At 40.2% G+C, this 11,341-nt stretch overlaps 6 protein-coding genes across 6 annotated transcripts; all 6 read right to left on the bottom strand.

The window, feature by feature from the left end:
- Positions 1-2: 2 nt before the first annotated feature.
- Positions 3-689, bottom strand: TM35_000011940 (uncharacterized protein; the record flags this gene model as incomplete). Its single annotated transcript, XM_029020875.1, has 1 exon — positions 3-689. A coding segment is annotated over one exon (687 nt), but the record flags the coding sequence as incomplete, so codon positions are not given.
- Positions 690-998: 309 nt separating this feature from the next.
- TM35_000011930 (uncharacterized protein) lies at positions 999-1,967 on the bottom strand (the record flags this gene model as incomplete). The annotated part of the gene is made up of 1 exon (XM_029020874.1): positions 999-1,967. The coding sequence occupies one exon, from the start codon at positions 1,965-1,967 to the stop codon at positions 999-1,001; it is 969 nt and encodes a 322-aa protein (XP_028887382.1).
- Positions 1,968-3,059: 1,092 nt separating this feature from the next.
- On the bottom strand, positions 3,060-3,524 carry TM35_000011920 (uncharacterized protein; the record flags this gene model as incomplete). Its single annotated transcript, XM_029020873.1, has 1 exon — positions 3,060-3,524. The coding sequence occupies one exon, from the start codon at positions 3,522-3,524 to the stop codon at positions 3,060-3,062; it is 465 nt and encodes a 154-aa protein (XP_028887381.1).
- A 2,369-nt stretch (positions 3,525-5,893) lies between these two features.
- On the bottom strand, positions 5,894-8,005 carry TM35_000011910 (fatty acyl CoA synthetase; the record flags this gene model as incomplete). The annotated part of the gene is made up of 1 exon (XM_029020872.1): positions 5,894-8,005. The coding sequence occupies one exon, from the start codon at positions 8,003-8,005 to the stop codon at positions 5,894-5,896; it is 2,112 nt and encodes a 703-aa protein (XP_028887380.1).
- Positions 8,006-8,512: 507 nt separating this feature from the next.
- TM35_000011900 (uncharacterized protein) lies at positions 8,513-9,439 on the bottom strand (the record flags this gene model as incomplete). Its single annotated transcript, XM_029020871.1, has 1 exon — positions 8,513-9,439. One exon carries the CDS (start codon positions 9,437-9,439, stop codon positions 8,513-8,515), a length of 927 nt encoding a protein of 308 aa, XP_028887379.1.
- A 563-nt stretch (positions 9,440-10,002) lies between these two features.
- Positions 10,003-11,121, bottom strand: TM35_000011890 (protein kinase; the record flags this gene model as incomplete). The annotated part of the gene is made up of 1 exon (XM_029020870.1): positions 10,003-11,121. The coding sequence occupies one exon, from the start codon at positions 11,119-11,121 to the stop codon at positions 10,003-10,005; it is 1,119 nt and encodes a 372-aa protein (XP_028887378.1).
- Positions 11,122-11,341: the final 220 nt, after the last annotated feature.

Below are 11,341 nucleotides of genomic sequence, written 5' to 3'. Positions count from 1 at the left end.
GCTAGCTGAGATTGCAGTTCATCCGCATTGGCCTGCAGTTGCTCACGCTCACAGCACACTGAATCCAACTTAGATTGCAGTTCATCTGCATTAGCTGCAGGTTCAACTAGGTTACCCTTGTTATTTTCGGAAGCATCGCAGTTTATGGATTCTTGGTTTTTCATTATTTCATGTTGAGTTTGAGAAAGTTTTACACGTAATTCTTGAACTTCTTGGAGGCTCGCGTTCTTATCCTCCATAATTGCTGTTATCTGCTTTTGAAACTGATCCTCTAATGCCTTGCGCGTGTTTCTTTCATTTGTGAGTTCTTGTTCAAGTTGTTTTACTTTTGTTTCTTGCTCCTGTAACGCTGTGCTTAATTCATGCTGAGGGGTTGTAGAAATAGAATCTGTGCTGTTGCGACGTGTAAGGGATGGTGTTTGTTGTGTAGAGATACGTGAGAACCTTTTTTTTTGCTTTTCGATAATGTCGAAGCATCTTGGACAGACTGGCTGTGGTTTATTACTGTAATGCCCTGTAATGGAGTCGCATGTTATTGAACATTTGGAGCACATAACAATTCCACAACGACGGCAATTGATCTTGCTGCTAAATATACCGAAGGATGCCCCACAATCTTGATATTGGCAATACTTTATCTTGGATGGTTGTTGCCATTCTTTTTCAGGTAGTACACCTGTGACAGACATGATGTCTTCTTTTTTACTTTCTTTGTACAAGAAAACTTTAGTGCAATAAAAACAGTAGTGAAAAATAGGACCAATAAAAAAAAAAGGAAAAAAATAAATTGTTGAAGTAATAGTCTGTTTTTTTTTTTNAACTTTAGTGCAATAAAAACAGTAGTGAAAAATAGGACCAATAAAAAAAAAAGGAAAAAAATAAATTGTTGAAGTAATAGTCTGTTTTTTTTTTTGAGGCTGTTGGTATTTTTTTTTAATGTACCCCATTTATGTTTATGTCGTGAATAAAAATGAAGCTATATTTCAACATTTGTATCTCTATTTCCTGATCTTGGAAATAGTATCACTGCTGTCAACTACTCCATTCTGTTTCTTTAACCACTCATCGTAGTCAACCAGACGAAGATGTTTCAGTTCTGCACTGTAAAATGCAGACTCACTAAAAAGAATAATAGTTGTGAGTAGGACAAAGGGAAAAAAAACAAAAAATGAGAATTTTGTTGCCCTCCTCATAGCATGTTCCAAGTCTTCTTCCTGCAGAGTTCGCAAGTATTGTATACCATCGTTAAGTCGTATTAAATCCGATTGCATGTGTTGTAAGAGTTCATTTCGATGACGCCATATTTCATAAGCATATGCGTATCGCTTGGCATCCTCATATTCTTTTGCTGATGTCATGGAAGAGGGGCCTGTTGCTCGTGAAATACGAGGAAAGTAGTCTGATTGGGGTTTCTGAGAAAAGTTTTGCTCATGTTGGCCAACCTCAGCGTGTTCACAGTCAAGTCGCTCCCGCACTATTGGTGGAACACCCATTCCGTTGTTTGCCCATCTTGTTGAAGATGTAGTCGACAACTTTACATCAGGAAAAAGGGATTGTAGATCAGGAAATAAATCTCTCGCAGTAAGCGTCTTTTGTGTTTCCGAATTGCAGAATGTTAAAGGTAAGGAAGAGGATGGAGTATTCATCATTGTACATGCTGATGATGATAATGGTGGAGGAGGTGGTGGTGGTGATGGTGGTGGTGCTAATGGTGATGCGGTGGACTTCCTCTGATTTCCTCTAGATCGTACGGGAAGAAAATTCTCCATTCCCTTGAAACCCTCTGAAAAGAGCGATGTCACCCTTTCACTCCAGGACGACGTAGATGCCGCAGGAACAACACCGGCATGGACACTTTGTACATGATAAGATCTGATTGACTTTACGTGTACGACGCGATGTAATGGTAGTGATGGTAACAGTCGCACTAAGAATGACCCCCGGGGCACTACTCCAAAGCGACGCATGGGTAAGGAGATAATGCAGATCGTGCAGCACGCAGCTGCTTATGGTGTGCCGTTTCACACACCCTAGTTTTGCTTTTTCTTTGTTTTTTTTTTTATTTTTTATTTGGTGGTGGTGAGGGAATAAGTCCACAAGAAGTTACATCATTTCGAATGTGCAAAAAAAAAAAAAAAAAAAAAAAAAAAGAAAACAAGAGAGAAGAAAAAAAACACGGAAAAGTAGACTTTTTACACCAAAACTCAATATAATAGTACAAATAAAAGCAAACACATTGGTGGGTAAAACCATTATTTTATTGTATGCTTCCTGATGTGAAGCTCAGAAAACAAAATTAAATAATAAAAAAGAGAAAGCAAAAAAAAAAAGAGATAACATCAGTAGGAACTCCCATTACTCTTCAAGTATCAACCGTGTCATCGCCACTTCCGTTCGTTCTACTTCTGTTTACTTGCTACCGGCGTTCTTCTTGGCGTGTGAGCGAGCAGTGACGGTGATCTTCTTCACGGATGGGTGAATAGAGCGCTCGATCTTGTCAGCCTTCTTCTTGTCGGCGATGACGAGTGTGTACAGATAGCGGCTGCAGCGCACCTTGAACTTTGTCTGCTTGTCGTTGTGCTTCACCTTCACACAGCGGGCATCCTTGCGGGAGCAGATGGTGAGGAACTCCTTCAGGTTCTTGATTTCACGGGGCATATTTCAAGACGGTATCTCTCCTACATAAGAAAGAAAGAATAGAAGAAAAAATAATAATGGGTCAGCAAAGAAGAATAATAACAAAAACAAAAAAAGAAAAAAAAAACTACAACAATAATAACCAAAAAAACAGGAAGAAAAAAAAAAACCAAACAGTAGATATTTGTCTCTAGATATTTTGATGGAGACATATGCCGCCACGCATTCATCCTCTGCGGAGAGAAGCGGAAATGGGGCGACAGGGCAGGGCGCGAAACCCAAACAAGAATAACAATAATAACAATAATAATAACAAAAATCATAACAAGAAAATCAGACAAAGCCTGTGTATGGAGTCCAGAAGGAAGGCTCATGATCACGTGAGGTCTCCCCACCATGTTGCTGGTGGCCAAAGACCGTCATCAGTTTCTCCGCTTTTCTGCAAAGAGTGGATCTGAGCTTGCGGTATCGTCTGTGAAGAGCTTGCTGGAGTAGACGCCCTTCCCTGCGTATGAGGGGACGTTGAGGAAGTCCGGGTCCTCCATCTGCCGCCGCGGCTTGACGAGAAATCGCTCCCCCCGCAGCCGCCCGGACTCCCGCGCGGCCGCCTCACTTTCCGCGTCGAGCAGCCGCTCCGCCGCCGCCTCCCGCTGCGAGAGCCACACGACGAGGCGGTTGTACGCGACGAAGAGAAAGAGACCGCCGCCGACGGCGAGCAGCGGGCGCCGGAACTCCTCCCACGCGAGGAAGAAAAGCCCCGAGAGCCGCACGTTGCCGGCGGCGTCGTACAAAATGCGCCGCTGCCGCTCGCGGGTGATGCGCTGCTGCTCCCGCCCGCTGTGCTGCTGGTGGCCGCCGAAGCGACGAGGACCACAGCGACGCAACATGGCGGGGAACAAAGAACCAAGAGACTAGGAAAAAAGAAAAAAAAAAAACCCAAACACAATGTCTTAACTACAACACTTCTCTAGTACTGATCCAACAACGTGATCACGGTAATAGTATTAACAATGATGATGTTGATAACGGGAAAAAAGAAAGAAAAGAAAAAAAAAAAATAGGACGGAGGTGTCAACCAAAAACAAAACAAAAAAAAACAAAAAACACGCACAAAGACATAAAGAGAGAAATAAAAAGGAAAACACAAATGTAAAAGCTTCTGGACACCATTTGATAAAGAAGGTGGAAGGCAATCAGAGGGAAAATTGATTTTATCATGAAAGGTGAACTGTTCCTTTTTATTTTTGTTTTACCTCCCCCAATGGTAAGTAACTGTTAATTTTCTCTTTCTTTTTTTTTTTTTTTTTATTAATGCACTTGTTTTTCCCAATCGCAGGAATTTAGAAAAAAACTCTTGAAAGAGAAATAACACTACTTTTTTTTTTTTTATTGCAAATGTGTGTGTGTATTGTGTCTGTATGTGTGCACACAGTAACATTACGTAATGAAGGTCGTGAATCTGTCATTGATATGGTGATGTTGATGGTTTTTTTTTTTTTTTTTTTTTTTACCAAAACGCAGTGATGGATTAAACCAACAGAGACACTTCAAACTGTTATGGTTCTTTTCTCCACGTCAAGCAAATCATCTGATCATCTTTAACTCAAAAACGATTCATGATAGAGGTGAGTTAAGTTGAGAGTAAGGAACAACCATCATGAAGAAAAAAAAAGAGGAAAAACTCCATGGAAAAGCTGGAAAAAATCATCCACGTGCCGTCATATGGTTGAACTAAACCCAATAGTTCTGACATTCCCTGATATTCCCTTATATTATTATTGACATTGGAAATGGATATCAACTTATAAGAGCATCTCGTTATCGCACCATTAACTCCTCCTTCCTTACCTTTTTTTTTTCTTTCTTTTTAGTTCACTCACCTTCTTTTCTCTACGTCTTATGTCAGTAATGGAAAGAAAAACAGCAATCAGAAATATGGAAGAAGATGTTTAAACACAGAAAAGTGTCACTTGAGAGTTCCCTCTCTTTCTCTCTCTCTCTCTCTCTCACGCTCACAGAGAGTGTGAAGATATGTAATAAAAACAAATAAATATGTAATAGAACGCCAATTGCGTTAATATTATGATATCAAACGGAATTGCATGCCTCTACCGTATGCAGAACGTGCCAAGCAGCGATAGAGTATGTAAAACACCTTACCAATAAAAAAAAAAGACCCAGCAAAGTACAACAAACAAGAACAAGAACAACAACAAGAACGGCAACGAATAAAAAAAAAAAAAAAAGCATGCAATATTGTCAGAGAATTCCCAGCAAAGTGAGAACAAACATGTCAGTCTCCTGCTGTGGTAGCATTCTCTTACATCCTTCTCTCCCCAGACATACAGAAATATATACAATCCTATCACCATATCTCCTGTGCACCCCTCCACTCTTCTCACCATTAAAAGAGATGATGGGATACATGTTTTTTTCTTTTTTTTTTTTCTGTGTTATTACCCTTCAGAGAAAAAAAAAATTTTTTATATAATGATACTCACAGAGTTTCTACACTAAAAGAAATGATACAGGTACATTCCTTTTTTTCTTTTGTTGATGCACTCTTTGTGGTATTCGCTTTCATCCTTCACACCTTTGATCCCAAGAAAAATACAACTGCTCTAAGCTACCTTATCTATCTCATTCAACGTTTAAAGTGTTCTTTCCTTTTTTCAGAGTAAGGAATAAACCGCATATAGGGTATTCAATAATACAAACAAAACAAAACAAAACAAAAAAACGAAAATACCAACCAAGAAGTAAAGAGGCAGAAAAAAGATATTTTCTTTTTTAAAGTATCAGGGTAAAGTAAAAAAAAAATATATATATATATATATATATATATATATATAATAAATAAACAATGAGCAGCAAGGAAAAATCGCAGGAAAAAAATCTCTGTCTTTGAGCGGACCTCACAACCCATATTTCCGTTTATGTTCCAGCTTTTAAACAAATTAGTTTTGCTATATAAATATATATAAAAATCTTTTTCACCGCCCATTCTTCTTCAAACGTGAGAGATTTCCCCTACCCTGATGATGGAGGCGATGAGCTATTTTCTTTCTCTACTAAATCTTTCTTCTCATGCGTTCAAGGAAACAAAACTCATAAACTGGGATCTCATTAGGAGTGAGTGAAGAAAGGAAAAAACAAGGAGAGGGGTGGGAGTGTTATCACAAACACAATAAAGAAAAAAAAAAAAAAAAACTAAAAAACAAAAAAAAAAGATGTACAAAAAAAAAAAAAATTGGAGTTACAAATCCTCCTTGAAAAGTTCATTTATCAAATCCTTATATCGAACGTCAATCACACGTCGTTTTAATTTCATAGCCGCTGTCAGTACATCATTCTCAGGAGTCCACTCATCCCCCAACAACTGCACATTCTGTACTATCTCAAAACTTTTACGTCCAGCCTTTCGCGCTGTTTCCTGGAATGACTCAATTGCCTTTTTACGAAACTCTGGATCCCGAAGAATATCAGGAAATTTACCAGAAATATGATTCTTCTTTGCAAACTGCATTGTAAGATCTCCTGTCGTAATTGCAATAGCGGCAATATAACTTCGTCCAGGATGAACCAGTACACAAACCCCATTTGGTGTACAAAGATCATTCTGGGAATATATAGATTCTAGTACTTCCAACGCAATGTATTCACCATTAGAATTCTTCGCAAGAGCCTTAACACGACCCACAATACTCAAGGTCCCATTTTCTGTAAAACTTCCCACATCACCAGTATGGAACCAACCATCCTCATCAATAGACTCTTTTGTGAATTCATCCTGTTTGTAATATCCCTTAAAAAGAAAAGGTCCACGTAACAAAATCTCACCACGTGGTTCAGGTTTATCAGTGTGACGGTACTCAGCCGTGTCAAGCAGTCGAACTTCAACAGATTTGAGTATCTGTCCAACATTATCATATTGAAGGTTTCCTGTTCGTTGAATTCCACCACAACAAACAGTTTCTGTCAGTCCCCATCCTTGTATAATCATACCAAAGATAACATTAATAAATTCTTGTGTTGAAGGGCTCATTGGACCTCCTCCAGATAGCATTACACGTACCTTACCACCCATCGCTTGACGAGGTTGTGCAAATACTTTTTGATTATAATATGGTGTATCTTTCCCTTCCTTAAGGGCCTTAAGTCGGGATTGATAAGCATGATCAAACACCGTTCGTTTAAATGAACCAGGTGGGGGTAATTTTGCTTCCACAGCCTTCTTTATGGTATCAAAAATACGTGGAACGGCAACAACAATAACAGGACGGTATTCAGCAAAATCTCCATGAGGTTTCGCAAAATTGTTTGTTAGTGTACGTGGATTTCCAAAACCAATAACACAACCACGATTAAAGAGAACTGTCACCACTCCAAGTTCCATGATATGAGCGAGGGGTAAATATGCGCAATATGTCTCTGGTTCAGTCACTTCTCCTAAAAGATCTAGTACACGGTGACTTAAAGCCTTAAAACCACTTCCCAAAGTTCCATGTGTGTGTTTAACACCCTTTGGATTTCCCGTTGTTCCACTTGTATACATGACAAGTGAAAGGTCATCACAGTTTTCAGGTCCTGGAATATTTACTAGTGCTTTACTACTGGTCTCACCCTTTTTCATCACATCAACCCAGCTATAGACCTGAAAACCTGTTGTGTCTGTATCCTTTGGAAGATCATCAAGATATATAATTAATGTATTCGAAACGCCAGAATTTTTCATTAATGAAATGAGTTTTTTGACATTTTTTCCATTACATACAATAGCTCTGCATTGAGATTCTTGTAACGCATAAATAAGAGCATCCTCACCCAAGTTAGCATATACTGTTGCGGCTACCATTTGACATGACCAAATGGCTTGAACGGTACAATACCATTCCCAACGTGTATCCTCATATATTCCAATAAATTCTCCTTTTTGTAGTCCAATCTCTGTGAGTCCTTTAGCCAAACTCTGAACCCTATGTAAGAGCTCAGTGTAAGTAATACTGCGAGGTTTGGGTTCAAAAACATACGTTTCAAGAGTTTTTTTATTTCCATATTTATCTGTCACAGTGTTACGCTCCACTTCTTTTAGGAGACGATACAACATAACTTTCCTATTTCCCCGCTCCTTACATAGTCTAGCGAAGCACTGCGGTGGTGTTTCACCATGGTAGTAATCATGAACAAGTTTTTTATGTTCCTCTTCAGATGTACCAACCATACGATAGATCGGAGATGCATTAGCTTTTTCCGTTCCAGGTACAGGCTCTGCTTGTTTCTTTAGCCGCATAAAAGACTGATATTCTGGAAAATCAACGACACTCCACTCATTTCTCTTATCCAGCACAGATGCCACACACCCTCCCATTTTTCACTAGGTTTTTCTTTCTTTCTTTTTTTTTTTCTTTCCTATGAAGAAAAGATAAAACAAAAAAGCGCAAAAAGTTTATAAATTATTTTTTCCTTGTTTTTTTTTTCTCTTTTACAACTTTTTTTTTCTCGTTTTGATGCACCACTCCTTGGTTTTACTTTTCGCCTTCTTCTTGTTTTCTTCTCTCTCTCTCTCTCTCTCTCTCTCTCTCTCTCTCTCTCTCACTCTCTCTTATTTTTTCTTCCCTTACTTTGAGATAGTGTTGCTGAGTGTTGCGCAAAACACCAGTCAGACGTTACGATTTTCACAACAACGTGAAAGTGTGTTGCCATACAACGAAAGATAAAAAAAGAAAAAAGAAGAAAGAAGTGAAAAGTGTTGAACCCAAACAAGCGTCTCCAAAAACAAAACAAAATAACTCAATAAACAAAATGAATAAAAAAAACAACAAAAATACACACAGTGTGACGAGGGATACACCGAAGATATTTATATGCTGTAAAACTAGTCTGGTGTCATACCGGGGTAGAGCGTCACGTGTGGTCCTAAGAAGCGGCCGGCGCGGTTCCACGTTGGTGGGATCCAAAAGATGCGTCGGCCCTGCAGAATGGTGTGCGGCGACATGATGTTGCCGCGTCGTCGTCGCTCGAGTGTCTGCTGTGCGGCGCGTGAGAAGAACTTGAGTCTCGGCTCGAGCGAGAGTCGCTCCTCGAACTGAAAGAGCGGCGGGAATCCCCAAGGCGTCATCGCCTCCGACCGCTCCACAATCCGCTGGTACAACTCAAAATACGACGCCATCGGCCGGCGCGTGAGGCCCATCCGCCGCATGACGTCCGCCGCGGCGCTGATGCCCGCCAGCCGCGTCGCTGCGCCCGCCTCGAGTTGCCGCGCCGCCACCGCGCGATACGCCGGACTCCGCACCGCCGACTCGTAAAAGCGGAAGGCCGTCCGCTGCGTCATTTCGCCCGCCGCCACCGCCTCCGCGAGGGTCCGCAGGTGGTGGTACACAAGACGCGAGCGCACATCGCCGGGGTTCAGCACAGACATCGCCGTGTGGCACAGCCATACAAACATATCATCATTCTCCGAAAGCGCATCATACACCTTCTTGAAGCGGCGACCAGAGATGAGTTGATCGTAAGAGGCGCCTTGGATAAACTCTACGAGGGCTTCAAACTCCGTATCCCCGCGAGACATCAGCTCTCGCCGCGACCGCTCACCCTCAAGATTCTTAGGAATATCCTGTACCTCACGCATCGCCTCACCACCGGAGGAAAACCTCGCCTTCTGTTTCTCCTTTAGAGGATCCGTTGTGAAAGCGGCCTTAATAAAGTGTGCGGGAAAGTTGGGCGTTGGTTGAATTGGCACAATCACACGCCGCTTCGCCGCGAACATGGATTTGTCGCGCAGAATGCAGCAACATCGCAACATGGGCTACTAGTGTATGCAAATATTATGTATACCTGATTCTCTCTCTCTCTCTTTCTATCTGTGACTGTGTGTGTGCGTGTGTCTGTTTATATATATATATATATATATATATATGTGTTCGTATGCTCCTAGGTGTGAATAACAATAATAATATGTTTGGAAGAGGTCACACACAGAAAACTAAACAAAAAATAAAATGTTTTCTTCTGTTTCTTTATTGGTTTTTACCTGTTTGTATTTCTTTTTTCCCCTTTCCGTCCCTCTTTCTACTCCTCTTCCGTGTTTCTTTAACTAGAGGAGTAGCGCTCGCGCAGAAGGGAGAGCAGCGCAGAGACGGTTCACTATCCCTATAACGGAACAATATGAGAAAAAAAAAAGTAAAATAGGAAAAACAGAACAAAGAAAATAATGGGAATTACATAAAAAAAAAAAAGCAAAAAAAAACAGATATGTCTAACACGGCAATAACATTTATATATATATATATATATATATATGTATGTATAGGAATCGGAAAATACTTCTGATCGCTCACTATCTTTTCTTCGAAACCCAGGTAAAGTTTAAGCTTCATCCTCACTTATGAGGAGTTCCTCAGAGAATAATGGAACAAGTTCTTCAATCTTCTGCACTACTTCCTCCATAGAGAGGGAACTACTTGATGAAAACTGTGGTGTTGGTTGATGATCGTCCTGTGCTGCAATCATCTCATCAATAAACTCACGACATGGTTGAAACCATGGATGCCTGAGGGCCTCATCAGCTGTTGGACGATCACGTGGGTTAAATGAGAGCAGTTTTTCTGCAAGATCGATAACAAGTGAGTTTTCCCCATCTTTTCCTTGTAATAGTGGTGAGTGAGAAAGAACTTCACGTAATATGGATTTGCATTGACGTCTTTCTATTACTGATAAAGCGTAGTTTTTGGCATTAACAGATGCACGAGCAAAAGGTTGTCCTTGATCAAAGACGGATGATGATGGTGTACCTACCAGATGAAAGATAAGGTTCAGTTGATCTGCAGAGTCATTGGATTTACCCGGGAATAAATAACGACGAAGTAGCAGTTCACACACAATCACTCCAACACTCCAAATATCATTTGCAGCATCGTATTCAGCGTCAAGAATAATCTCAGGAGCACGATACCATTGAGTGACGACACCAAAGGAAAGTTGTTCATCAGGGTCAAAGAAACGACTAAGACCAAAATCACACACAAAAACCTGTGAATTGTAGTTAATGAGTATATTACGTGTAGACAAGTCACGGTGTAAGACTTTACAGCGATGCATTGCGCGGAGGGCAAGTAGCATTTGACAAGTTATATATCGAATAACATTCTCTTGAAGAGGAATGGATTTATTCTTTATAACTGTTGAAAGATCTGAAGGGACGTAATCCATTACCATGTACACATCCTTTTCACGACTCGTTGGTCTAAATAACAAGCGACATCCCACTACTTGTTCACAAAACTGTAAATTCTGTAATATTTCAATTTCCCGCAAAACACGACGTGCTGTCTCTTCACTTTTTGCGTAGTTTGGAATTTTTTTAATGGCAATTTTATCATTTTCGTAGACGGCCTTACACACCGCACCATATGATCCTTGCCCAATAATAGACTCCACCCTGAAAACAGGTGGAACGTCAAAAATAAGAGGTGTGCTATTATGCATAAGAATATCTCTCTTGTTATTTGTTTGTATCTTTTCTTTTTAATTATTTTCTTCCTCTCTGTTCTTCCTTTACTATGTATTTAATGTACTCTTTTACTCTATGTCTAAACACTTCAAAGAGACAATCCCCACCATCTACACACAAACACACACACACACATGCGGAAAGAGTAAAAGAGAGAGAAAGGTAGAGAGAGAGTGAGAAAAAAAAAAAAAAAAA

The sequence above is a fragment of the Trypanosoma theileri genome (genome assembly GCF_002087225.1).
Source record: "Trypanosoma theileri isolate Edinburgh chromosome Unknown TM35_Tth_1_V1, whole genome shotgun sequence".
Classification (NCBI taxonomy): Eukaryota; Euglenozoa; class Kinetoplastea; order Trypanosomatida; family Trypanosomatidae; genus Trypanosoma; species Trypanosoma theileri.
This window is presented reverse-complemented; position numbering and strand designations above follow the sequence as displayed.